This window comes from Stegastes partitus, unplaced genomic scaffold (genome assembly GCF_000690725.1).
Source record: "Stegastes partitus isolate 25-593 unplaced genomic scaffold, Stegastes_partitus-1.0.2 Scaffold1264, whole genome shotgun sequence".
Taxonomy (NCBI): domain Eukaryota; kingdom Metazoa; phylum Chordata; class Actinopteri; family Pomacentridae; genus Stegastes; species Stegastes partitus.
Window position 1 is genome coordinate 46,437 of NW_007578995.1, and position 27,308 is coordinate 73,744.

The 27,308-nt window shown below is 42.8% G+C and overlaps 1 protein-coding gene across 1 annotated transcript; it reads right to left on the reverse strand.

Annotated features, from left to right (window-relative positions):
- Positions 1-523: 523 nt before the first annotated feature.
- On the reverse strand, positions 524-25,510 carry abcd2 (ATP binding cassette subfamily D member 2). The gene is made up of 10 exons (XM_008297958.1): positions 24,333-25,510; positions 22,236-22,416; positions 21,663-21,784; positions 15,771-15,933; positions 14,016-14,110; positions 12,118-12,263; positions 9,885-10,030; positions 6,991-7,075; positions 5,442-5,567; positions 524-5,336 (listed from the first exon to the last, which is right to left on the reverse strand). The coding sequence occupies exons 1-10, from the start codon at positions 25,275-25,277 to the stop codon at positions 5,132-5,134; spliced, it is 2,214 nt and encodes a 737-aa protein (XP_008296180.1). The 5' UTR covers positions 25,278-25,510; the 3' UTR covers positions 524-5,131.
- Between the last annotated feature and the right edge of the window lie 1,798 nt (positions 25,511-27,308).

A 27,308-nucleotide genomic window follows, 5' to 3' on the forward strand; every position in this document is an offset into this window, starting at 1 on the left:
TCCGAAGCTGCTAGCTAGTTTGTGAAATACATTTCCTGGAAAGTTAATAAATGAAAACAAATAATGTTCTGTTTTCAAACTTATGCCAACAAAGCCACATCCCTGATAACTATCATGTCACTCATGCTTAAATGACATCTGTTTGCTAAGTTAGCAATGTGGCTAACTTAAACAGGTTAGCATCTGAGCAGCTCTTCCAATTAATTTTGCAGCTCTGCAGATGACAGCGTGTTGAGCCTGTCGAGTGTTAACATGGGACACTGGAAAGCAATAAACAACATATCCGCCTTTTAACCTCCCCATCACGTCACTCACGCTTGTCAAATTTGTTTGATAAATTACCTTTTTAGCAAACCAGCTACTTTCCAAAGCTAGCCAATGTAGCTACTTTACCAGCTTGTCAGTTGAGCAGAAGCCAATGTGTTAGCATCGAAGCTAACTAATGCTACCATTAGCCTGTTACAGACTCACAGTTAAACACACCTTCCAAGCCAAACAATTCCAGTCACTACATTTATAAAAAAAAAAGCTAAAAATTGAAGTCTGGTTTCCACTGGATACGTAGAAAGATGTTCCCTGAACGTTTACAGCCCAGCTGCTATTCTGGACTTGACCTGGCAAACTGTGAATTTGTGAAAAATTAAACATTACCAGCGATAATTTGCTTGAAATGTCATTTTGATATGTACGAAAAAACAAGTTTCTGATTGGCGTTGAATCTACTGAAATGCGAGTAAATCTGTAGCAGGAATTTTACAGCTAGCTCAACAGCTAGCTCCATTAAATCAAGTTATGGACATTAAACGCTTTAGCATGGATTTCACTTAAGTTGTTTTTGATATACATAAATATAAGACAAATTCGTCATTAGTGAATATTACGTTAATAACAATGAAATAGAATAGAACATGCAATGCCAATTAGTTTGGCTCCAGCTCAGAAATATAGTTCAGGTGATGTCACACTTTTTAAAAAATGTATACGATTAAATGTTTTTTTTTAATATATCCTCTATATATACAAAATTGGTCAATATAAATAAATTTAATACGGGTCCATCCTGTCACGCTCTAATGCAAATGCGTGACGTATCTAAGTTTACAGACCTTTTACATGCACAAAAGTTACAACAAACTAAAGGAACAAAGCTAAATATGGGCTCTTTAACAGCAGCACTGTCGGCTTTAGCTTCAGCTAGACTCAGTCTTGGCGTATGATTGGAGGCCACAGAAGCCCACACCCACTCAAACCAGAAGAAAATTCATAAAACAGAACTAAATCTAATCACGAGTGCAATCAGACTAATAAAGAAAAAGGGGGCACCTCATCATTTCTTATCCTCTCCTCCATCATGTCTTCCTGCCCTATTAAACTGAGCTGTTGTCATGCCGATGAATATCAGGCACTGTTTGTGGCTGGCCTCATGTTCCAGTGTCACTCGGCTGACTCTGTGTCATTCAGCGGCTCGTCTGCCCTCCTGTCAACAGAGTTGGCCTGACAAGACCATGTGTTTCGGGTCAGAAGCTCCGGCGCTGAATGCTGCCGTGAAGGCCCACAGCGACGATGCCCTCCCCTCGTCTTTTGCAGTCCAGATCATTTTAGCTATTACTCCTTTACATTTTAAAGGAATGCACTGACACGTGAGAATGCTGCCAGCCGCTTTTTTTTGTTCTCCGGTCACATTTCAGGGGGGATAAAAGTTTGTCCGTAAGTAACCTGGCAGCCGTCATCCTGAGCAGAGCAGCGCTGCATCCAAATGCTCTGAAGTCCTTTTTTCTTTCTTTTCTGTCCACTAAAAGCCAAGAGAGAGGGAGGGGGAGGGGGGGTTTAAAAACTGCAATGGGGCAAAAGACGTCGCATCCTACACATCTTGGATGAGCTCAGGCTAACGAGGGAACTGCGTTAACCCTTGACATGCATTACAAGTCCCCCTAACAAATCAGATAATGCCTGTGTACTTACGTAACTCGGATCAGAGCTCGTTTAGCCTTTTCTCTGAGGATTATAACAAGTATAGTTTGAAATACAGCACTTGTTTCTGTTCTGCTGATGATGTGCCTGATTGTCCGTTCGACGTGGCGGCGCGTTAACAAACAGAGGCGTGTTAGCCAAACAGTGGCATTACAACCAGCGAGATGACTCGGTATTCCTACGCCGTGCCTGTCGCTCAAGCTTGGAAGTGACACTGATTGGACCTGTGTGAATTTCACCGTTGCAGCATATTTACCGTTCCTACAAACGTCTCCTTTAAATGTCGATTATTCCAAAATCTCCATACAACTCAGTCTGAAATGGAAAAAAACAAAACATCTGCCTAGTTTGTGCAGGACACAGTGAGCGTGTTCACAGGTTCGAACCACAAAAAGAGACCTTTAGCAGCCGCGACCACAGCATTCACATCAGAACGAAGTGATGTCAAGGTAACGAGGTTCACAGTATCACAACGTCTGATCTTTAACAGCAATTTGAAAATGATCACACCAGCCGTTAGCCGTCAAAGAGGCCGAAAATGAGCTCCACGGTCTGCAATTTATAACTGACGAACAACCATAGACTGAATGTAAAAGATGGACATAAGTGCGGAACGTGAAGCTAATCTGGAAGTGCCTTAAACCTGCATTCTTTCTAGCAGCCAGCAGGGGGCGACTCCTGTTTGCAAAAAGAAGTTCAAATGTGGTGAAGTCGATCGGAAAACAACCGTACTTCTCACTTAAATTTACACCTGGGTAAACATTTTTCTTATTAGTGCATGGTCTCTATTGCTAGTTTTGAATATAGCATGATGCTAACTAAAATTACGATCTGGTTCAGTTTAAAATAGTTATGTTTTAGACCAGGGCTACCTTGTAATTAACAGGTCGCTAACGTATCACTAAATGTAGCATCCTTGGGTTCATCAACTGCTTATTCTTTACATCTGGTTTCGAAAGAACAAAATGTTAAACTCAAGGCTAATCTAGTGGGTGACACCATGGGTGCTGCATCCATCTTTTATATACAGTCTATGCTTACAACCTTCCTACTAGTGTATACATCAATCAGCCACAACATTACAACCACGTGAAAAACGTTGGCGATCTCGTTGCATCGCACTGTTCTGCTGGGAACCCTCGGCTCCTGGCGTTCACGTCGATGTTACTTCGACATGTGCACACCATACCATCAAACTACAAAGTGTGCCAGATGATGACCCAGTAAGTCCCGCTAGAGAGTACGCCAAATGTAGTTTGTTAAAAATACCCAGATGTCTGACGACATTCGGTCAGATTTTGGAGCACGTGAGCCGGCAGGCTTTTTCCGGCCACTCTGACCCACAATCCTCTGTGCGGCGGTTATGTCACAATTTTTTTTCACGTGTCCGGCGAGTATAAACAAGCTCGAGGCCCTGAGAGTACAGACAAATGACTCGTGTTGCACTACAGTCTGCGGCGGACATACGAGGAAGGCGCAACATTATGACGTAGTCATGTGTCCCAACTGCATACGTACGGCATTCAACGAGAAGTACTCTGTGAGGGCAGCTGTGGTAAAGCTTCTTTTTACTTTAAAGCAAAAAGACAAAGCGTGTGATTTGGAATGCAGCCATTGTTGCAGACCGAGTACAAGCCCCAGCAGGACAATGCATCCACCGTACAAACTGCTCAGGAAGTACTCGAGGAACACAACCAAGAGCCCAAGGTGTTGACGTAGCATCCGCCTGATGCACCAAAACAACTTCCATGAATGAAGGTCAGAATAATTTGAGCTATAAAAGGGGAGAAACTTAACCAAGTGGTTTAATGTTGTGGCTGATTGAGTTATATGCCGCATCGTAATCAAGCCAAATAGGTCGCAGCCCAACAAGGCTCCACGTACAGTACCGTAACATAACATTTAGCGCATGTAAACACACACTTCATCACATTGGATTGCACTGCAGAACGAAAGAATTTAAAAGTAGGTCAGATGTATAAGAAATCTCCTTTCAACGATTAGCCCAGCATATCAACTTACTGTCCAAGAACCATCAACCTGCAACTAAACCCAACTCAAAAGAACCCGCACTGCCGACGAGTCAATGCAGGTGTCCGGCGTGTGCACGTTGTCCGAGCGGCTACCTGATCAGAGCGTATACGTGTGACTGCTCGCCGAAAGACCAGACTCCCGGCGGCGTCAGCTCGCCCTTGAAGAGGACCTCTCCAGCTCATTGTGTTTGTTCAATTAACCAGAAGCCTATAGTTTAGGAGTCAGACCTGCGTCACTAATCGTTCTAATAATAGACCCGACAGAGTCTGCATCTGCGCCTGTATCAGTGGTTTCAGGGGGTCGGAAATAACAACATGAGGTATAAGGAAAGGGATTGTACTGTGGCTATATACACACACAAACTAAACAAAGGCATATTTTGACATTATGAAAAATAGTCTCTTTTGACCTCCCGACACCAAGAGGTCGCATCAGTAAAAACCTACTGCTAAATTAAGGAGGTAAAAACAAACGTGGATCCTGCAGAGCCCAGTTGTACCGGGTCTGGAATACTGCTTTGGACATGAAAGTGGTTCTATCATTAAAAAAAAAAAAAAAGATTTCCAGCTAAATTATTTCACCACAAAATAAAAAAGCAGAAACAGCCCTCTAAAAGCAGAGTAAAGTGCTATAAACCTGCCTTATCGCAAACAAATTCATTATCTCGGTTAATTTGAATTCATCGCTTCTGCCCGCTTTGGAACGGCGGCGAGATCGATGGTGCCAAATCACGTCCGCTAGAAAGCGACACATTTTTAAAAAATCTGCGACTGACTGTGCAGTCGGTGTGCGTTACGAGGGGGAGTAGCGCTCGTGAATGCCCTTCGCTCTCCCCCTCCTCTGCTTCTCAGGGCTGAAGGAAAAGACTGAAAAGAAGAGACAGGAGAGAAAGGAGGGAGCTCGGACACAAGCGGGCATTGAGAGCTTTGACAAGAGAGGCTCGGAGCAAAAAGAGGAAAATCTAAACAAGCGAGAAAAAAAAAATCTAAGTCTGAAAACAATGCTAACAAACCAGGTTTCTTTTTCTTTCATTGCCTCTCTCACACTCTCTTCTTCTTCTCCTCCTCCCCTACTTCTTCTCTTCGTTTCCCCCCACACCGGGCCTCTTTCTTTCCCCCTCCCCGTCTCACTCCTCAGCTGTTCTGAGGACCGAGTCGTCTCCAAGGATCTTGCAGAGCTCGTTGAGGCGATGCTGCATCTCGGGAATGCCGGCCAGCTGGGCCTCCAGACGCTGCTTCTCCTCGGTGAGGGAGAGTCGCGTCGCCGTGTCCAGCTGCTCGAAGCGCCAGCCTCCCTCGCCGTCGAACTGCAGCAGGTGGGTGTGGTACTTCCTGTGGAGGCGGAGAGCAACGATTCAGGGCACTTTTCAGGGATGTTTCTCAAAGAAGCTCACTCACCGCCAAGCCGGAGCGTTTCTGCGGTGCGGTGCGTCTTACCACAGGGAGGGTCGGTGCGTGATGGAGAGCAGCGAGATGCCGGCATCCTTGGCAGCCTGGAAAATCTTTCCCTCCACGTCGATGCTCACGGCGCTGGTGCACTCATCCAGCAGAGCATATTTAGGCCTGACACACACGAGGGACATGTGTTAAAAATTGCCATCCCATAAATAAGGTCAAACTGCGACGCCAGATGAGCTTTAACCCTCTGAACCCCAAACAGTTTTCTTTCTAATCGCCAGTTCTATTTTTCCTGAATGTGGGCTCATTATTCACAGCAACATAAAGTCCTGCACCTCTATGGGAACAGAACAACCAGAACTAGAAGTAGCGAGAACTCTAAAATGCCTTCTGTGCTGTATAACAAATTAATAGTGACACAAATCATAAAAAAGACAAAACTAATGTTGATTACTTAAATTAAACAAAATGGAGAAAAAAAACCTGGAATATGCATATCAACATTTTATCAAGTTCTCAGAGGTGTTAGCAATACTGGAAAAAATGGTGACCAAACAAATTCTAGATATTTTGTAACACTGCCTGCAGTTCAGCCGAAAAGGTAATTTTTTTGTTGGCATATGTTTGGCAAACCTGTTGCTGGGTTTTGGGGTTGAAGTGATATTTTATCAGCATGCAATCATGAAAACACTGAAAACCAGTGATGATGGTTCCGTACAGCAGCAGCTTTCTTAGCAGTGATTCATCCTGTGAAACAGGACAGTCGTTGCTAGCAGCTCTTTGAGGCTGTGCATGGGCATCATATTGACTCTAATATATATGCTAAAGCATGGAAACTTTACAGTGACAAAGCTTAAATCCTCACAGTGACAGCAGGGACATGCTGATGCTTAGAAGGTATATTTTGTACAGCTGTGTCCATCCGAGCTAACATCAGCTAATTAGCACTAAAAACAACCCACAGCTAAAGTTGAGAGGTTTTGCTCTGCAGGTCAGAAGCCAAAATATCCATCCATCCATCCATTATCTATACACCTTAATCCTCACCAGGGTCATGGGGGGCTGGAGTCTATCCAGCTGACTCAGGGTGAAGGCAGGAGACACCCTGGACAGGTCACCAGTCTATCACAGGGCTACACTTAGAGACAGACAACCAAGCACACTCACATTCACACCTACGGACAATTTAGAATCACCAATTAACCTCAACATGTTTTTGGACTGTGTGGGAGGAAGCCGGAGAACCCGGAGAGAACCCGGAGAACATGCAAACTCCACACAGAAAGATCCCGGGTGTCCTCACCGGGACGCGAACCGGCGACCTTCTAGCTGTGAGGCAACGATGCTAACCACTGAGCCACCCTACAGCCCCCTAATATCTAATAAACTGATGACAATTCTAAAGAAAGGCTTTTATATTAAATTACTGAGGTTGTTCAGTCTGGACCAAAGTGTTGGTCTGACCACAATGATGCCATAAGCAGAACTTTGCCAATAGTATGGCGAAGAAGGTTAATTATCAGAAGTTTTACTCTCCATCAGTGTCTCGTGATGCTAAACCGGCAACAGCGAGTCTGTTTCTACTCACTTGTGGTAGAACATGCGAGCCATGCCCATCCTCTGCTTCTCGCCTCCTGACAGCACATCCTTCCAGTCCAGCTCGGTGTCCCAGCCTGGACAAAACACAACATGGAAAACAAGGTTAGAGGGAAGTTTTACATGAAGAGTTAAACACCTTAATGCATACTTAAACTGACAGTTTTCATGTGAAGATAAACGGCCAAAATGAACAGGATAACCGACAGTGAAAGACTCTTGCGTGATGTTTATTAAAAGGTTCCTCTGGTTTAGGTGCCACGTGAAACACTGCGACTGTTTTCTGCTACAGACTAAACAGAAAATCCTTTTCAGTCCCGTTGCATGTGCTTGTGTGACCACATCCACAAGTGATGATCCAAGTGCGTAAATTAATTTGCTCAGGAACCTTTCCCAACATCTCCACAGTGCAGCCATTCATACATTAAACCCTCTTGCAGCACTAAGCCTTTGTACAGTAGCTGGCTCTCAACAATAGTCCTGTTTGTTTGGCATCGGCAGGAGAGCGGCTGCCAATTAGCCACACACTCAAGTTTAGGCAACACACGTAATACGCAAGACCAAGAGTCTGCCTGGTACGAATACACAACCTGCTCTGTTTGATCTCAAACTCCAGCAAACCTGTTCTGTATTCATAGTTCGTGCGAAATTCTATATTAGGAACAATGATCTTATTTTCAAGAGAACCTTTAAGACAATAACAGCATATGTACACAGTTATAGCATTTAACAGAAACAGAATAAACAAGACAGGATGAGGAAAAAACACACAAACTCAGTAGATTTTACTCCAAGAAAATAATAATAATGGATTTGTCAAACTCAAGGAAAGCATGAAAGCATTAATGTCAGTGGTAGCATTAGGTGATACAGTCATACAGTAATAACCTTAGAAAGCAGAATAATTATGGATGTGTACAGTAAGAACATAGAGTGTTTTTGAACAAACGAAAGGTTGGTATGAAGTAAATATTTACAGCTAAATTATACCAGCCAGAGGAAGCTTGAAGGCCCTGAACCTCAAAACCTGCCAGAGTGTTTTAAAAAGCATGCAAACCTAAAATGATTTCCTGAAATGTCACCGTTTATCAGAGCCCGGAACACAAAGATTCACCAGATGTTCTATTTTTCAGCAATCCTACATCTGTGACGTACTGTTTAATCAGAAAACTTAAAGTGAACCCTCAGAGAACCTAAAACCTGCAGGTGGATTTTAAAGACATGTTATCACTGAAGAAAATCACCAAAATTAGACCATTTATCAGAGCTAGAAACTGTAAAAACAAGAGGAATTGTCTGATCTTTTCATTTCAATGCGTGACTTTGGACCTAATCCAAGTGTTTGATTTTTTTTTTAAAGTTATTTTTTTGGCCTTTTTGCTTGATTGCAGTTGAAAGAGAGAGACAGGAAAGTGGGGGAGAAGAATGGGGGAAAAGGGCCATGAGCGGGATTCGAACTCATGACCTCCACATCGGGGACGATGGCCTCTATACATGGGACGCCAGCTCAACCAGGTGAGCTGTAGCGGTGCTCCACATTTGATGCTTTGAATTGAAAAAGCTTCACACTGACGAGGTCGATATAAAGCTCATTGTGGTCCTTCTGATTTGAGCTGTTTTACAGAAATTAGTCAAATAAAATGCCGTGAAATGCACAATTCTCTTGTGTTTTTCTCTTTATTCAGGAAAATTTGTCCTTAATAACTTAACTAGATAGATAAAGGCTAAAATGTTTGTTTACAAAAAGAAGAAAAGAAAAAGATTAATCGAATATCAAAACAATTGTTAGTTACTCAGAATTCTAAGATTTTATTACAATCCCTTTATTCTACATTTCTCATTTAACATTTTGCCAGCAATAAACACTTTTCTCTAACCAGATTCTGGAAAATGTAAAAAATTCTGAGCTCCTCGACACAACCGTGAAGCCATTAGTGACAAATATGAAATTACTTTTCAGATGAACTGCAGGCTGTGTTCACACGGAGCAGATATGGAACAACTTCCAAAGTCAACAGTAAAATATCTACAGCAGTGATTCTCAACTAGTGGGTCGTGACCCAAAAGTGGGTCGCGGACCTGTTCTGGGTGGATCGCGGACAGGTTGGACTTTTATTTTGACAGGCATGGTAACCATAGTTTGTTTGACGTTCATTTTAAGTTTGTGTTGATGTTGGGATGCAAGATGGCAAAAATGACCCCGAGTATTTAAAATGTGGATTTTCGTACTAGGGCTGGACCCAAATAGCCGAATAGTCGACTAGTCGTTCGCTGTGCTGGAATCGGGATTTCAATTTTGATCTCCGAATATTGAATTCTAACAAAAACTGGGTCGCGACTTAATGACCATGGGACAATGTGGGTCCCAGGGTGAGACCAGTTGAGAACCCCTGGTCTACAGTATGTTGAGTTACCATGTTCTTCCAGTATTGGTGACACCTGTGAGGAAAAATGTTGTTGATTCCCTCTACTACTAGTCATGGTTGTGTTGTTTCCATGGAGGTGCAGGACTTCATATTGCAGTGAGAGATGACTCCACAGCGGGTAAAAATGTGTCAGGAGCTAAAAGCGCTGGCAGTTCAAGAGGTTAAGTCACATTTTAGAACCTCTTAATGTCAAAAGATGCTGATTTAGTTCTGTAGTGGTTAATCACAGCACAGTCTCTTATTTTATGGCTACTTTGGCGAGTTTAAAAGCAAGTTTTTGTTTTCAGGAGCTATTTTCGTACGATTTTGTAGTTTTTCTTGAACCCCAAAGCTCCGTTTATCCCATTTTTGTCCTCTCTACGATGTCTGCTAATCAGGGCGATTGGCTGCCTACAGCTGCTCCTACAGGGATGAATGAAGCCGTATTGATAGATTGATCGTGCCTTTATCACCCTCCTACCTCCTTCTCTGGTGACAATGTGGTTAAGGTTGACGATGTCCAGAATGGCCTCCAGGTCCTTGTCACTCAGGCCTCTGGCTGCCATGTCCTCCACCGAGTCGGGGTAGATGACCTGGTCCCGCAGCGAGCCCATCGACATGTACGGCCTGAAGGAACACAAACACACACTCATGCTTCATCCACTGTCTTTGTCAGCGCCTCATTTCCTTAAGTGCACTAAAGAGCGGCCCAACAAAGAGGGTGTGTGCGTACAAAAGAGCGCGACTTTCAGACACTTCAAAGAACAAACGCTGGCAGAAAAAGACACTGATTCTGCCTCGGCTGCTGCTGTTGTGGAGAGCGCGTTGGATTCTGTTACAGCTGCCAGGTGGCCGTCTCATCCTATGTATAAAATATTCACTGCTCCGCGGGAGGCAGTCGGCTGAGTGTGCACTTCTGAGCCGCCCTCCCATGGGTACGATTACATTTGAAGGTTTGTCTTAGACTGGTCAGTTCAGTTCACTCCAGTTTAGAGGGTTGCTGCCCTGCTCCTGACCTTGTTGGAGTATTTCTCAGTCACCCTACCTGCTAAGGGTTTAGAGAACTGACACCACAACCACCCATGTGACGACATGTTTAGATACGTGTTGGATTTTTAACACTCACAAGTTATTGTCGCACTAAATTATCCCAAAATAGCACCATTTATAAGAGACAAAAAACATGAAAACAGAGGAATCTGCTGGTTTTTAAATATCTGAAAGTCCTGTATTTATTTATCTGTGACGTGCTGCTACATCCAGAACCAAATCAAAAGCTTAAAATTGTCATCAAAATCGTGGTAATCTACATCAGCGGTTCCCAACCACTGGGCTGCGGACCAGTACCGGACCGCACAGAAAGAAAAAAAAAGTTTTATGTTTATTTCCAGAGCAGTCTGCAGGGTGCTTTATTTTGAAAAAGTACTAGATCGTCTTCCTGTCACTTCTGTCTGTGCTTGTTTCCCGGACTTGACTGTCAGTTTTCATGCTCGGCCGTTAAAAGAAGCTGAAATGTATATATTTAAAAAAAAAAAAACATCTCAGGAGAGCTTCTTTAGAAAGTGGGAGAGACTCGATGCTGAAACAGAAGCGAAATGGTCGTTTTATTCGTTTGTGAAACTATTCAAATGGTTTCAGGTTAAACTATCACTTTAACAGGGTTGCGACTCATGATTATTTTCATTACAGATTAATCAAGTTTTTTTTCAATTATTGTGTAACTTAGTTTGTAAACAAAGACAACAAAACCATTGCAAGTTCCCAGAGGCCAAGGAGGCATTTTAGGTTTGCTTATCTCAACAGACCAAAAAGAAAAGCAGCAAATCTTTATTTTATTTTATTTATTTTTTTGTTGGATTAATCAGCTGCTGAAATATTTTCACAAATTCACAAAATATTATTTTTATGTGTGCAATGACCGGTCCGTAGAAAAAGTTCTAACTGGTCCGTAGTGCAAAAAAGGTTGGAGACCGCTGATCTACATGTCTCATTTAAAAATTTGTTGTCACAGAAAATTGTTTGTCAAACCCACATTATGCACATTTAATTATGAAAATTCATAGAAACTCAGTAACTGAAAATTCATACATTGATCTGACGGAAGAATTGTGGGAAAAAAAATTCAAGATTTAAGTGCTAAATACATTTTTCCAAGTGCAAACATCTGTGACCAATCCTGGAAAAGTGGTGAATTTACATACTATAGATATTTCCCTTTTTTCATGTTTATTTAATTATATTTTTTCCACAGACAGCACCGCCTGCAGTTCAACCCAGTTCAGCCGAAACATCCTTGAAATGTTGTCAAGTGATTCTAGGTATTTATTTTTCACACACAGTTTATTTTGGGTGTTTTTTCTAGATGAGGGATGAAGTGATTTTGATAAAATATCCTAATTCTAAGCTTCGATTTGGTTATTTTTCTCGACGGAACAACACAGCAGAGACGAGCAGTTCAAGGACTGTCGGTAAGTCGAGGGTCAGAGGGTTCATCTTCCTACACATTCTGGACTCTTTAGGAAGTGTAAGAAAGAAATTATCGGCCTGATGCAGATGGTAAATATTTCACTCCACCCAGAGCTCTGGTTTCTACTCACACAGATCCTGTTACAATAGATTAGATTACTGGGTTCACTGGTACGAGGATCAAACCCTGCAGTTGTTCTCTGCTGCGGGAGATTGGATTATTGCGAGTGTTGCGTTGGTGCGCGTACCTCTGAGGGATGTAGAACATGTGCTGGGGAGAGGGTTTGTGCAGCCGGCCGCCGTAGACGGGCCACAAGCCGCTGAGGATCCTGAATAAAGAGCTCTTCCCGCATCCATTAGGCCCCGTGATGAGGAGGTGCATGCCCTCTTCCACCTAACGGGCAGAGACCATTCATTAAATCCAGCCGTCAGTGTAATTACGATGCGTCATTAGGATGCAAAACTATGCTAACAGACAGCATGAGTGGGCGTGCAGCTGTTGACGAGGAGTTCACACTGCAAACAGGAGATTTGAAATGTCAACAAAAGAAGGCTGGAAAATTTCTCCCCGGAGAGTCTCGCTTTAAAAAAAAAAAATTGTAGGTGTTTGTTCTCCGTCTGTAAAACTGAAGCATTGTGAGCTGCAGCTGGGAGCCGCTCGATGCCTCCAGCTCGCCTGCAGCCGTCAGACAGGCAGCAGGAGCGCGGCATGTACAGCGTTTTGTCTGGAGAAAGTACAAAAGCAATGCAAAAAATAAAGTGTAAAACTGAAGGCGTAATTGTTGTGCTCTGAATGCAGCTTCGTGCATCAAACAAAATGTCAAAAACATGCAGCAGCATAGTGTGGTGTATCTGAAACCTGCATAAAATCAGCATTTCTTATAATATCATGTCAGGGAAACTGTCAAATGAATTATTTTTCAGAACAATTATCCTGTCAATGCTGCTTTTTTAGCACTGCCTCAAGTGTCACTGCAACAAAACGAAGTAAATGAAAAGCTACAGTAGATCTATTTATTAAGATTTAAAAAGAGGTTTTAAACTGTAAGATAAATGAAACAACTCTTGGCTAAATGGTAAAATCCTTGCCAGAGGTGGACGTGGTAACTAATCAGCCCACTGAGACGTAAAAGCACAAAAAATATTGTCAATAAGAGTCAAAATGTGTCTCTGTATTAGTGAATTATTGAGGAATCTCAGCTTCGGCCGGCTATATTTAAGCTCCCTCTGTCTTTAATGTATATCATACATGGATTATTACATGCTTGGTGCTTTACTCCATCTGTCATGTGTGAATATTTAGAAAAAAATGTGGAAAATATGTGTTTTTTATTGCATTCAAAGTCTTAAACCCAAAGGTTGATTTGATCTCAACCCAGAGTTAGCAGTAGTTTGCACACATGAGTCGCTGCTGGTGTTTGGAAGCTACTTACTCAGAAGTTTTATTGTTAAATTGAGGTCAAATCAGATCTTTCATTGAAGCTTCGACCTTTATTCTACAGCTGGAGTCATGACGAGTTGAGCATCGTGATGTTCTTTGTCGGCCGCTCTGACCACAGCTCTGCATGAACTTTAAAGGCAGCTTTGAAGAATTAAGAAATCCAGACTTGTGCCAAATTATCAGCAATGAAATCAAGCTAACTTAATTATCCAGATACAGAGAACAGACCTCAAAACATGCATAGACCTTTTAAATTCGAAGAGCAAAATGAACCAAGCATGTGCTGAATGCAGGATAAATGGGTTTTTATATTAGTATTTATAATTTATATCCACATGGTAGCCCCTCAGGAGAGACGGGGCACGACGCACAGCACATTACATGCAAGTAATATGTGCTGTTTGGATCTGAGCGGTTCAGAAAGTCGCATTTGACTCTCATTCGTGTGTGATTTTAAGTCCTCATCAGCTCGTTGCAGGAGGCGGCCTCCTGATCAGAGCAACACGCTGACACCCAAAGGATGTATCCGCTTCCTAATGAGACCACAGGGGATCGTTCTTAAAAGCTAGTAAACGCCGCGTAGACCAAACTCCTCGTGGGAATCCGATGATGAAACCGCGTCCGTGCAACCGCCGAAGCTCAGAGGAGCCTTTGCGGTGTAAACGGGAGCGAATTAAAGTTTGACGCCGAGCGCAGCCGTCTTACCTCGAAGTTCAAGCAAGACACGACGACGTCTCCGTTGGGCGTGATGATCGGGACGTTCTCGCACACGATGCCTTTGTCCACGTCAATAACTTCACCTGAAAAACGTAGAGAAGAAACGTCAGTGGAAACATGCAGAAATGCAGGATTAGATTCTGTCTGCTAAGCATGAACATGGATGGGGTTAATGCTTGCATAGGAGGAATTATGGGGTTAAAAATATTAATCCCTCTTTGCTACTTAATTTATCGCTTAGCTTAGCAGAACTCTCTAAGGTCAGCTCCACTCCAGGGTCGAATGGATGTTTACACAAGGACATGTATACAGTAAATCCAGTCTTTGGCCTTCAGGCAGTTCACTGCTTGTAATGTAAGGTAGACGCACCAGATAAGGGTTTGGTTAAACAAAACATTTGGTCACACGGCGCAGCTCAGAAGGGAAATTGCAGACAATGTGCACGAGAGAAGCCCAGTTTTGTTGAGTGATAGCAAACTGCACACCCAAAATGTTACTCGATTTTTGGGGCCAATACTGATTACCGAATTCTGATATCACTACATCATCGACACCGTTTATATACATGGTAAGCTTACACTGATGGGAATAATATGGGGTCATTGTGTTTTTACATTCCAGCGATGTGTTTTATAAACTTAGTTTGCCATAAAGACAAAGCTTGACTCCGCACCGCCGTCTGCTCAGCTGTGATGCTGCTCTGCTACATGTGCTGCGAGTACCTAAACAATGGAGTGGGACCTGTTCTGCCGGACAAACTATGTGATGATTTCTAGAATAGCAGAATCATCTTTAAAAGTATGTGTAAATCTTGGCATATATCGGACAACATATATCTTTACAGAACCAATCTGGGCCTTTAAGATCAGCAAAACGCTACAACGACTGGGTTGGAATTTTAACCTAACTCCGGTTGTAACTCATGCTCGATTAAATCTGATAATCTATACAAAAATTATGGCAAGACAATAAGCCACAACTGGGTGGGACTTTCTAGAGCAGTATCTAGACTCTGGTTTGAATCCTACTTAAAGGACAGGGACTACTCTGAATTGACAAAAAAAAAACCCCAGTGGAGTTCCACAAGGCTCCATTCTGGGTCCTCTTCTGTTCGACATCAACATGTTTCCACGAGCTCAGGTGATGAAAAATAAACAAAACACCAACCAAACCACAACCAGCCTATGTCACCAGGGACTTTAATCCCACACAAGGGCCTATTAGTTGCATTGAATGAATCAACCATCAGCTGCGTCAGAATTTTCTTCATTTAAACAAAGGACAAAATTGAAGAAACTGTTTAGGATGAAAAGTCAGCAATCAGCTTAAACCTGTGATGTTAAAAACCACAAACCAAGCCAGAAAACCTTGGTGCGGTCATGGACACAGACATGAATCCCACCAGAATGATTACCAAGTGAGCCAACTGCCAGCTAAAGAACACATCAATAATTAAAGAACTTGTGTCTCAGCAAGACTTGGAAAATCTTGCTGATGCATTTTTCTTTATTCAACTCAACGACTGTAACATTATCGTCACAGCTCTCCGTAAAAAATCAATCAGACAGCTGCAGCTGATCTGTGCTCCACGGCACAGTTGGTAAAAGTTTGCCCAGCATGGCAACAGTATCCAGGGGTGTGTGGAGACGGGGACAGATGACTGGCTCTTCCTGTCTTTATATTTATTTTTATACACAAAGAGGTGCTGTGTGTGTGTGTGTGCATACATCAGATGAGGCTTACCCTTTATCTCCAGCGGTCCATCTATGTGCATCTCCGGCTTGCTCTTCTTCTCTGTTCCTGTAGTGGCCGACAGAGACGAGCGCTTGTAAACACCCTTCTGGACGTCCTCGAACACCACAAACATGTTGTGGACTCTTGCAGTGTAGCCGGCGAGCTCTGTGACCTGTCCGGACAAACACACGACGGTGAAAGGTCGCTCTGTGGTCGAGTTCAGAAACATGTTAGCGTGACCCACAAGTCACTGTCAAGGCCGTGTGCTGATAAAACTGTGTGTGTGTGAGTTAAAGCAAACCGGGGCTACTTGAATCTCAGAGGTTTGGTGTGCAGTTGCCAGGAGATACGTGGAAACATTGTGGAGTATATCAGCGAATAAAGAAATAAACAGAAATGAATGACTTGATTAAAAGATAAGCCTCAGTGGTGAATGGAAAGTGGGCATGCGGGCAAGTCTGAACAGTTAGGTAGAGGTAAGAGCTAACTCTCTAAAACTTCTGGGTGCTTTTTGTTCATTGTGGACTCATTTTTCACTGCAAAATAAAGTCCTACACCTCTATGGAAACAACACAACTATGGATAGACGTATAGACGACTCAAAAATGTCACATATAACAATGATATCAGCCATAAATCAGAAAAAAAGCAGAATTTAAACTGTCAGAACATTTTTCCAAATGATCCCACATGTTACCAACCCTGGGAAAAACGGCAACGCTACATACTGTATGTATTTTACTACTTACATTTCTCTTTTTTTCCATACTTGTCTCCCATGTAGTCGGTGTAAACACTGCCTGCAGTTCAACCGAACAGTCCCTGAATTTTTGTCACACGACTGTTGGTTGAAACTGAGTCACTAATGGCTTCTCAGCTACACAGAGGAGTGTAATTTTTCTTTATTTTTATAGATGAATATGAATCACGACTGTGCCTGTACACAGTAATAGTTCTGATCTGTATGCTAATGCTAGCTTTACGACAGGTTCATAATAATACTGACAACGCTAACATGCTAACGTTTAGCCGGGACAGTGTGGTAACAATGTTCATTTTCTTGGTGTAGCATGTTAGCATGGTAGCTTTTGCTAATTCCCTCTAAACACAAAACAAAATGAGTCACTAATGACTTTTCAGCTGCACTGAGGAGCGCAACATGTTTTATTGTTTACAGGTTAGTGACGCATGTAATATAATGGGAAAAATTTTAAATTAGACATGTAGAATAAAAAGATTTTGATGAATAACTCAAATTTTAAGCTTAGATTTGGTTAGTTTTCCTGACAAAACCACACATGATTAGTTTGAGAGCTTTCGTACAGTTGAAAATGGTGTAATTTGGGCATTTTTTAAACATAACATGCCTGTCAAACTTGCCGGCTGGCTTTGGGGTTCAGAGGGTTAATGAAAACACAGATATTTAGTGCCTGTGTATCTATAATGAATCGCAAGATTAAACAATATGATGAATTGTCATCTAATTCCACAGATTGTCAATGCTCTCCTGTGTGTCTGACATACATAAACCTGCACAACCAGAAATAAAACCGTGTATTCAGACAACATCTCCACAGCTCACAAGCTGAATCACAGCAACAGTAACAACTTCACCAATCCATAATGACATAAATATGAGACGAGTACTAAATACATTTCTGGCTTTAAGGGGAAAGGAGTAAAAGGAGGCTTTGGCCTGGAGCAGTGCACCCTGCAGCGAGGCAGTGCAGGCTGCTGACACAGCTTGATCGCATTAAACAACAAACACCACTTCTGAGAAGTCGTAGACACCATGTGGGGCAGCGGAGAAGTGACCGGCTCTGCTTCTTCCAGCCAGTCACATCCCCGCTCGTGTGCTTGTTACCCTGCTGGCTGCCAAAATTCAACCTCAAAATAATACACAGGATGTGGAGCTGGCAAAGGTAGAAACAACTCCCATCACCACCAGGAACACAGCTCTGTTTAAACTTAACGATTATCCAAATACAGGATATAATGATTGGACTTGACTGTCTGGTTTGAAATGATTGGGATTGTCCTCTCACGCAATGTGCAGGAAAAAAACATGCAAATTAGATGCAAAATAATGTTTGTGTTGGTGGCACTCTGAACACCCTGAACGCAATTTCTTTGACATCTGTTGCAATCAGGTTTGGTCAGTATGAATGAAAAGGTTGTGTTTTGTTGGTGGTGGTTTGCGTTAGCGGTTGTGTTATTAGAACTGGATCACCACCGTGTCACCTGATCCGCACGGCTGGATGAGCCACAAAACTAGCGTACAGGTGCATTAGCAGGAAGTGGTCTCTTCATTAGGTTTAAATAGAAAGATAGGACAGGTGCTGATCGGGTGCATTCTGGGTTTTTGTGTCACTAAGTACAAACACACACAAAAATAAATAAATCAGGCCAATATACATCCTTTCTCTATTTGCCTTAATAGCGTTCAATACTAGAGCTAACCTACAGTCGTCCTCTAATTTATTCATATTATTCCATTAAAGTAAAGGCAAAATTCACAATAGCCACTCAAATAACTAGAAACGGAAAAAAGTAATAATAAATAAAAATTTTCTAAATTATAATTAAGTGAAATAAGACATTACTTTTGAATTGTGGTTGAAAAGATTAATAAAAAAAATAAAATAAAAAACTGTCCCAGACAAATTAGAGCACTTTGCTGATGAGAAGTGGGCCAAAGAAGTCTGACTGAGAGTTACAGAAAACACTTGATTGGCTCAAATGGTTGTTGAACAAAATATCAGTTTACCTAATAATAAACATTAGCTGATATCAGAATTTTTTCACTCTCTAAAATCAACCCCCCAAAAAATCTTGCATGAGTGGAGCTCTAGTAAACACTGTGACAGACAGGGAGAGAGAAAGTGAGAAGAGATGCAGAAGTGCAGAGCTGAAAGATCAACAGATGGAGGATTATTCACAGCTAAGCTAAGCCCTGAGAGAAGGAGACATTCCAGGTTCCACTGCTGGCTGACCTGCAGTGACATAAGAGTGTCCGTAGGAGCTGATGTCTATGAAAGCTTTCAGGTCTGTTTTAACGCATCACAGCCACATCTGAAGTCGACCCTGAAATCTGACCGCCAATAAAACCTGGAAAAGATAGCGGCTTGAACATGCAGTTCTGCCTCCTTCCAGACTGATTATGATGTTTAGTGCAAAGCTGAAACCCGTCAGCAACCTTAGATGAGGAAGCACAGACCCTGTAAAGCTGCACAAAGACAGAAAACCTAACAGACAGGAATGAAGCGGACCTTCGAAGAAGAAAAAACTGAATGCTTACGAGATGAGTAACAAGCTCCCCTGAACTGGGACTCGTCATGGGCCCATCTGAGCACACACACACACACACAACAATCAGCCACAGACGCCGGCGTACTAAACAAGCAGAGCGTCTGGAGGCGTGAGCTGGGCACGCTGCCTGAGGAATGTGCTCCATCGCTGCTGCTGCTGCTGCTGCTGCTGCTGCCTGGTAAATTGCACACCGTCACACGTCTCTTGGCCTTGCATGCAGGGGCTTGCTGCGCTGCATCTGAACGCTCGGCCAGCAAGGAGCTAAAACTCGTATCCGCCGGGGACGTGTTAAATCAGCCGTGCTGCGAAAAAATGCACGATGCTAAAAAATTGCAACTGTTATGTACATTTCAGAGCCTTGTGTTCATTTGTTCTTACAAGATTGTTTGGCAATGGGAAGCTTTTGAGATGACGACAACCTGCCGGCGCCCACGTGAGTTTCAGTTCCTCCTCGTCACCGCAGGCGCAGACTGCTGAACTTGCTCACGAACAAACACAAGCTGCAAACTCACCAAATCACACATATTTTACAAAGAGTCTGGGAAAGTACATGCCAAAGACACAGGGTGGCATGTGATCAAAGTTAGCCCAGCGCTGCAACACAGCTTCACCGCAAATGTGCTGCAGCCAAATCCTCTTATGGACCTCAAAATGCAGCCTGAGAGAGAGAATGCATGAATGGGTCTTGCTATTTTTTATTTTTTTTTGGATTAAAATGCAACAAGAGATCAGGGATTTGGCCCTCAATGAACAAGGCCTTTCATTCACTGATTTCTTTCTGTGCTGGAATTCCTGTGCAGGCACGGCGAGGTTCGATGGATAAAGACAGATGGATATGGAATATACATCTGTCAGTCAATCAAAACGTGCACCGATCCATCCAAAACATCTGTTTCCATTCAAATCCAAACGATCGTCTGCTGGTTGACTTCTTTAGTAATAATATGAGGAAATGTCCTGCTGGAAACCCACAATCTTTGTCATAAAATTGACAAGTCTCCACTTGCAAACAATCTCACATACCTCCTGTACAGTTCCAATAGACAAATAAACACAAAAGGCTGCAAAACCTTTGCTAAAAGGAAAACATCCTGCTGTGCCTTTGCATAAGAAATGAGAGGAAAATATTACTTCTTATGTGAAACTTCAGTTGAGCTACAATCGGCGATACACCACACAGCATATGTTAGCATGTGTAAACCCCCTGAAGGTGGTGTTGACAAGATTGTGTTTTTAAAAGAAATTCCTGAAACTACAACATTTATCAGAGCCAGAAGCTGCAAAAACAGAAGTAGCCATGTGATCTTCAATTGTCCGACAGTCTGTACAAATTGTGATTGTTCATCAAAATCTGTTTATTCTACATCCATCTATCCATCATCTATACACCGCTTCATCCTCACTAGGGTCGTGGGGGGCTGGAGTCTATCCCAGCTGACTCAGGGTGAAGGCAGGTTCACCTGGACAGGTAACCAGTCTATCACAGGGCTACACTTAGAGACAGACAACCAAGCACACTCACATTCACACCTACGGACAATTTAGAATCACCAATTAACCTCAACATGTTTTTGGACTGTGTGGGAGGAAGCCGGAGAACCCGGAGAGAACCCACGCTGCACGAGAAAGATGCAGAAAGATCCCGGGTGTCCTCACCGGGATGCAAACTGACAACCTTATGCTGCGCGGCAACGATGCTAACCACTGAGCCACCTTGCAGCCCGAAGCAATCATGTGATTTTCAATTTTCCGACAGTCTGTAAAAATTGTCATCGTTCACCAAAGTCTGTTTATTCTACGTCTTATTTAAAACTTTGCTAAAAATAGCCATTTGCACACCTCAAATAGTGCAACAAGCAAGAATTAATGTGCTCCTCTGTGCACTGAGACTCTATCAGCTGTCACCAACAGTCACGTAACAAAAATACTTTTTGGCTGAACTGCAGGCTGTGTATAATGTGTCTAACATAAGCAATTAAATAATTACTTTTTTTATACATATAACTTTGTCATACTGCACAATTTTCTGAGTTTGTTCTATTCTGGTCATGGCTGTGCTGTTTCCATAGAGGATACTTGAACAAGTTTGCAATGAAACTGGCTAAACCTGATAGCACGGCCTTACAAATCACCAGCATGGAAACTGATCTTTGTATCCGAGCTGCTTCAGATGGATGCTACTCTTTCTCATATAGATATCGAGTTGCATACTAGGTGTGAAAATGGTCATTGTGCAACCAAAAGTTGTCCATAGTGTAATCGTGCTGTCCTCACTATCAGCTGAATGGATCATTTCAATGAACTGGAAACAACACAAACCAAACTGTTTCTGTAGATAATGACTTTCTGGAGTTGCTATCAATGGAACAGGCCTGGACCTTTATTAGATCTTGTCTTGAAAAATAGCTCAAATACGTCCTGTATTATTACATTTCTGTTGATGTACTTTGTCCGTGTTGCTGCTTTTCTTTCGTTATCTTTATGTCTTTCTATTACCGTCACTTTCTGCTGATTAATTACAAAATGTAAACCTCCAGTATGAAGTTCTGATACTAGCGAGGTCACATTCACTGCAGCTCATGCAGTCCGCACCTCTTTGTAGGAGGACATGATCCTCTCGATGGCGTCGGCTCCGGAGGCCAGGAGGTTTCGGGCGGTCGTGAACGCCTCCGTCCTCTCGCTCACCATCACCTGCGTCTGTCCGTCGGCTGTTTCTAGATGACAGATAAAAGAGAGAGGAGTGAGGACAAGACAACTAGTTGGTAGAAAGCCACAATGGAGGCATTCGCTTAAGCAGAAAAATGTTTTGATTTGTCCTCCAATGGAAAGCCTGTGTGTGTGTGTTTTTCATCGACGCAACGGAAATCATTTATTTAAATATCCGTGGCTACACTGGAACAGCAGCAAACAAAAGGACTCAGTTATAGCTTTATTTTTAATCCTGAGAAGTCATCGGCGAGGTGTGGGAGGCAGCTACCGTTTTCACACATGCTAATCGGCTCCTGTTTGAGGGGGAAGCAGCGAACTGTTGCTTTGGAGACACTGCTGACCCTCACGTGAACTGACAAAGTGTACTCACAGCGCAGAATGAAACCGGTGTGGTTAAGGTTTACTACACACAGCGTACAAAAAAAAAAGCAAACTAGTAAAAAGTCTTGTTCCTACCGTTGTCAGCGAAGCCGGTGGCCGTGATGATGGGCACGGCGACCATGACGAGGCCGCTGCCGCTCCACACGTACTTCATGAGGAACTGCTCGATCATGATGTACCAGAGGCGCTTGGACAGGATCAGGTTCATCTGCTCCGCCAGCGCCCGGTAGCACTTCTGCAGCTGACACATCTCCACCTGCGATGCACGAGCACATTACAGCGTACGGCACTGAGTTCATCTTGCAGAGGACGAGGCAGCTCATTTATCTGAGCCTGTTTGCGGGTAAATCACAGAGATAATAACCCTGATGTATACATATTGCGAACGCTGCAGTCACTTAGGATTGCCATGTGGTCCGCAAATTAAATGAACTGAAGCAATTGCTGGTGTGGCCTCGCCGACCTCCCCCGGTGTTTATCGTCCTCTTGTGCAATGTTTGTTTACCATCTCTCTCTAACCCCAGCCGGTCGAGGCGGATGACCGTCCTGTCTGAGCCTGTTTCTGCAGGAGGTTTGTCCAGCTGATGGGTTGATGTCAGATTTATTGGGCTTCTCTCTCTGACATCAGTGTAATATTTAACTAGACATACCAGCTGAGGGCCCAGTGCTGATGTATTCATGTAGGTTGACATGTTAAACTGAATACTCTCCAATTTAAGAACTGCTACCAGTACGCAACTCGCCTGCTTAATGTAAGGCAGGCTTCACATAACACTGTGCATACTTTATGTCTGCAGAGAGTCTATTTCCTCAGCATGAGCAAAGATCCTGGAGGGCACCTTTGGGATGTGACGGCTCACTCATTTGTGCTTGCAATCCCCTACTGGCCCGTTTGTAGGGTAGGGATGTTGACATATTGCAACACTACACTGACTCTGAAATCGTCATGTGCTCTGTTGTTAGCAAATTATATGAACTAAAGAAACTGCAGAGTTCAACGACCTCCCCAGAGTTTCCTACTCTCGGATGTATGGTGTCTGTTTTCTATCTGCTATCTTGTTCTCTCTAACCCCAACTGGATGAGGCACATGTCCACCCTCCCTGAGCCTGGTTTTGCTGCAGGTTTACGATGTAGATCCCCTTCAGACATGATGGCATATGCCGTGAGCTGCCACATTATAAATAAAACTGATCTGAATCAGTGTAATAGTTGACTAGATTGTGTGTCATGCTCAGAAACACACCAGCTAACGACCAAATGCTGATTTATTAATGTCGGCTCACGTGCTAAACTAAATGCAGCTACTCTCCTAATTAATTACGACCACACTGCTGCCAGCCTGCACAGTAGATGCAGCCTCCACAGCATATAGCACATGCCTTCAGTCTGATGACAGCTACTTCCTTAGCATTAGCAATGATGCTGCAGTGTGCATTTGGGGAAGTGAGCTCATTCATCTGTGCAGGCCATTCTGAACCGACCTGTTAGGACACTGTGCTGACTTTGGCATTGTTTGTAGTTGCTTGTAATTCTCATGTGTCATGCAGTGTGCAAATAATATAAACTGAAGACATGCAGAGTTCTGATCTGGCCTCCCCAGTGTTTATCTTTTGTGTAATATTTGTCTGATTGCTATCCTGCTCTCTCCAACCCTAACTGGTTGAGGCAGATGTCCGCTCTCCCTGAGTCTGGTTCTGCAGAGAATTTATAAGTTAAAGGGGAGTTTTTCATCCATTTCCTTTGTCTGATTTATTGGATTTTGCTCTGTAATTGTGCACCTTACTTGACATCTGTTGTGATATGAAACAATATAAATAAAAACGAACAGAATGCCAAAAATGTATTCATCAATGCAGGTGTAGGGGATGAGGTTAGCTTCTAATTTAATTATTACCACACTGTTGTCTGCATGAACAGTCAGTGCAGCCTCCACATAACACTGTGCACACTTCTCTCTGTCGAAAGCTATTTCCTTAGCATTAGCAGTGATGCTGCAGTGTGCATTTGGCACCTGACAGCTCATTCATCCGTGCAGGCCATTCTCAGCTGATTCTGACACCCTGCTGACTTTGGCATTGTTTGTGGTTGCTTGTAATTCTCATGTGTCACATCCTCTGCAGATGACATGAACCTGAAGACCTGCCAGAGTGAATGCTTCCTCCTGTGCATACCTTGTGTCCTCTGTAGAAAGCTATTTCCTCAGCATTAGCGATGATCCTGGAGTGCACGTAGCGCAGGTAGCCCTTCCTGTGCGCCTCCTCGGCGACCAGTTTGCCGAACTTGGGCGAACATGCACGCAGGACCTTCGCCGTGGCGAACACCACCAGCCCGGCCAGCAGGGTCGGCCCGGTGGCGTTGGCTCCCCGGGATCTGGCCGTCTGGATCAGGGTGTAGGAGGTCAGCATCACGTCCAGGATGGGCTTGGTGAGGTTGGAGTAGAGGTGGGCCACCGACTGGGAAAACATCATCACGTCCTCGGTGAGCGACTGGTCCGGGTTGGCGAGCCTCCCGTCCATGTTGCTGACTCTGTAGTAGGTCTGGTCGGTGAAGTAGGTCCGGTATGCGTGGTTCACCAGCCGGGTGCGGAAGGCCAGAGCCAGCTTGCACTCCAGGTACCGGATGGCGCTGTTGACGAACGTGGCCGGGATGGCAATGAGGAGCCATTTGACCAGCTGGATGATGAAGCGTTTGGGCTTCTTCTCCACGATCGTCTTCACAATCTTCCCGTCCAAGCTGGCCACGTAAATAGACAGAAACGTCCTGGATATCAGCGCCACCGAGTGCAAGGAGAGCAAACCGAGCTCTTTGGAAACGAGCTTGGGAAAGAGGATTTTACCAAGTTCCAGGATCTGCTTGAAAAATTCAGCGTTCACCCCGGGGGACGTCTTCTTGTACACCGCGGCGTCGGCGGGACCTTTCCCCGAGCAAGTGGAGCCGTTCTCCGCCTTGGAGCCCCGGTGGCTGCCGTCGGGATCTTTGTTTCTGCAGAGCTGCTTGCAGATGATGGGGTACAGCGTTTTGACACCGTAAGCGGCAGCCGCGAGAAACACGGCTCGCTTGGCCGCGGCCGTGCGGTCCCATTTCACTTTGGCCGCCGCATCGAGGATGTTGGACATTTTGTCAAACGTTAGTCGTCGCTGCTCACGGTCCTTCCAACACCCATCCCCCAGACCCGGCTCACCGCGTCGACATTAAAGCAGAGAGGGACTTCTGATGGCCGGATTGATGTGGAGCGAAGCCCGATACATGTACCGCTACATCCTACTGTTTTTTTTAGTGCCCAGCGTCAAGCGAGACAAACTAAGATCCCAGCACGTTCCTCTTTCCGGTGTCAAAATAAAGCTCGACCCCATCAATGATATTACTTGGCGTTTTATTTTGTAAAGCGGACTTCCTGTTGTACTGTACTTGTTTCCGTTACCCTGACGCCGTTTATTTACGTACAGTGGCGTTTCTCATTGGTCGCGCCCCCGGTGAAACGTGATTGGTTACGTGAGGGACGTAAACAAATCAGCCGCTACTGTATCTGCTCTATTTTAATTCAATAAATATTACGAAAATATATACAAATAAAATGCATACAATACATGTCTAACCAGAATCAGATATTATTGTAAAATATTACCAAATTTTACACATGTGGTGAATGGAAGAAGTTACATGTGAAAAAGATAAACAAAAATAAAATAAAATTAATCAATACATACCAAAATGAAACGTTCTCAGTAGATTACTTCCAATACAATAATTATTTTTTAAAAATGTATTACACGTAATGAAATGAAATGAAATGAAAAAATACTTTATTTATCCCAGAAGGGAAATTCAATTGAATTTGCAAATGAGACATTACAGTCTAAATCTGACATTGCTATTTAAACTGATGATCTTTGTCGATCTTTTATCTTTATCTTATTTGTATTCATGCTTTTAGTGTTTTATTTCCTGTTGCTTCTGGGAACCACTTTGTTATGAAATGTGCTTTGTAAATTAGGTACGATATTTGCATTCTTAGCATCATTGTTTATTTTTTTAAAAGTTTTTTACTCCACATTATTAGAAATAAAATGGCCTTCAATGAGATATGAACAGACCCCTCTGAGTACAGAAAATTAAAAAAGAAAAAAGTAAAGTTTGATGTTTGTAAGTGCTACTGAGGTGTAGATTTCTGGCTTAAGGTATGAGTAAAAGACTTGGGGATATGTTTTGAGAAATTCCATTTTTATTAGAAACCACTACTTAGGGGTAGGGTAGGGGTAAACTGATCTATATCACCATGATCACTTACATTAAGACATCTATTTTGTGTATTACAATTTAAAGAAATTCTATGTTTAAATATGCAAATGAGGAACTATACATCTAAATAACAAATGTATAAATTGATAATAACAACAAAAATAATAATTTATTGATTGCTATACTAACAACAACAACAACAACAACAATAATAATAATAATAGAAAATTAATTTGCAACAATGGACAGGACTTTGGTCAATGCAGGCTGTGTTTAATGTAAAATATAAATAATAATTTAATTTTTGAAAACAGCCTTAAAAGGTAAGTATAGTAAACTTCCATATATTTTATCTTTGGAAGCCACTGTGCATTGTTAAAAAAATAAACAAATTAAAAAAAAAAATTATAATACTATTAAACTTCCCCACTAACCACTTACATTAATTTAATTTAATTTAATTTAATTTATTTTTTAATTTTTTTTGTATTTCAAGTTTCCTGAATTGTTATGCTTAAATATGCAGACATTATGGCAATAAATATGTACTAATTTGCATAAATCTCCACTAAGAAAAAAAATGTAGTAAAATAAACCCCTAAATGTATGAACATAAGTACATATACAAAATGTTAATTTATATAATATCGAGCTGACTGCGGTTGTTCTTTGCGCATCTTGACTGCTGCTTTAGCTAACGTTAGCTACCTAGCACAAACTTCAAGCTGGCAGCGGACTCCAAACTTTCATATTTACACAAATAGAGTAACTTAAACTATGTAATTTACAAATTACTTACCACACTGAAGATTTAATCAAGTAGGTGGAGCGGCTGAAAATGAACTGGGTCGGAGGTTCGAGGTAAAAGAACATTTTCGCGAATAGCCGACGTGCTAATGCTAATATTA

Coding starts and splice junctions, on each gene's coding strand:
- abcd2 (XM_008297958.1), bottom strand. CDS start 25,277: ATGTCCAACATCCTCGATGCGGCGGCCAAAGTGAAATGGGACCGCACG. Junction 12,264..14,015: donor TGTCTTGCTTGAACTTCGAG/GTAAGACGGCTG, acceptor TCTGCCCGTTAG/GTGGAAGAGGGCATGCACCT. Junction 10,031..12,117: donor ATGTTCTACATCCCTCAGAG/GTACGCGCACCA, acceptor GTGTTCCTTCAG/GCCGTACATGTCGATGGGCT.